Source organism: Egretta garzetta, unplaced genomic scaffold, assembly GCF_000687185.1.
Source record: "Egretta garzetta isolate BGI_Z169 unplaced genomic scaffold, ASM68718v1 scaffold1457, whole genome shotgun sequence".
NCBI lineage: Eukaryota > Metazoa > Chordata > Aves > Pelecaniformes > Ardeidae > Egretta > Egretta garzetta.
In genome coordinates, this window is record NW_009260207.1 from 20652 (window position 1) to 21732 (window position 1081).

Sequence of the window (1081 nt, forward strand, 5' to 3'; positions counted from 1 at the left end):
AGATGGAGAGCTTGGCCAGGGAGGAGGAGACCGCACGGACGGCAGGACCCCGTTTGTCAGAGCGCTCACCCAGGCGATGAGGAGGTAGATGGAGAGCTTGGCCAGGGAGGAGGAGACCTTCTGCGGCAGAATGTCCCTGTGCCCCTTGGCATCCTTTGGGCACGGGCAGGCTCTGCTCAGCTGCGAGCCAGCTCCCTCGCTGGGCATCTGGTCAAATGAGCTCAGTATGATGCTGCTGGGAAATAGCTGCTGCTGGGAGAGCTCCCACACCTTGGGCTGCCTGGTGAGGAAGAAGAAGGCCAGCAAGCAAGTCAGCATCATCACAGTCATGAGGAGGAAGAAGAAGAAGGTGGAAAAGTTGGCTGGGAGGTAGCGGTTCTCCACCACTGAGATGGTGGTCTCCACGGTCTCACTGTCGGTGGTGATGTTGACCACTTTGGTGACGTTGACGCAGCTGGAGATGCCGGAGCCCTGGCCCAGGGCGATGAGAGCAGGGATCAGCCCGCTGAGCCCTTCGCCGATGAAGAAGGTGGTCAGGTACTGGGGCTGCAGCTGCATCATGAAGGGCAGGAAGGTGACGGAGGAGGTGCAGTCTACCAAGGCCAGGAAGAAGGTGAGGACAAGGAAGGCGGTGCTGTGGAGCCTCCCAGAGATGACGGATGTGTAGTTCCAGAGGAAGGCCAGGAGCAAGCAGGCCACGACACCCACAGACACAACCACGTAGATAACGGCCACCTCCTTCAGCACGCCAGGCCGAAAGTGGTGCATGAGGGTGACAAAGAGTGGCCCCACGTTGGCCATCTGGATGATGATGGTGATGTAGGAGGGCAGGTCCCACTGCTCCGGCAGCACCGTCACCAGCAGCGGCAGCTCAACCCACAGCCCGTTGATGGCCACCCAGGAGCCCGTGCCGAAGGCGCAGGCGAGGAGGTGGGTGAGCAGCGTCATGGCTCAGAGCTGGGTGTCCAGGCCTGGGGGGCGATGCTGCCGCACTGCAGGGAGAGGCTTCGGTCAGTGGTGGGGGGAGACCCGACCCCCCCTGGACCCCAACCCTGGCCTCCCATGACCGTGGCCTATGCTG

At 62.1% G+C, this 1081-nt stretch overlaps 1 protein-coding gene across 3 annotated transcripts in view; it reads right to left on the reverse strand.

Annotated features, from left to right (window-relative positions):
- SLC52A3 (solute carrier family 52 member 3) overlaps positions 1–956 on the reverse strand; it is a 3367-nt gene extending 2411 nt beyond the window's left edge. For 2 of the 3 annotated variants that reach the window (XM_035897608.1, XM_009642247.2), the window contains exon 1: positions 118–956. In XM_035897608.1, the coding sequence (XP_035753501.1) occupies positions 118–948 (831 nt within the window). In that variant the 5' untranslated portion in view covers positions 949–956. The remainder of the gene's footprint in view (positions 1–117) is intronic. The other variant, XM_035897609.1, reaches the window with a different exon arrangement.
- Between the last annotated feature and the right edge of the window lie 125 nt (positions 957–1081).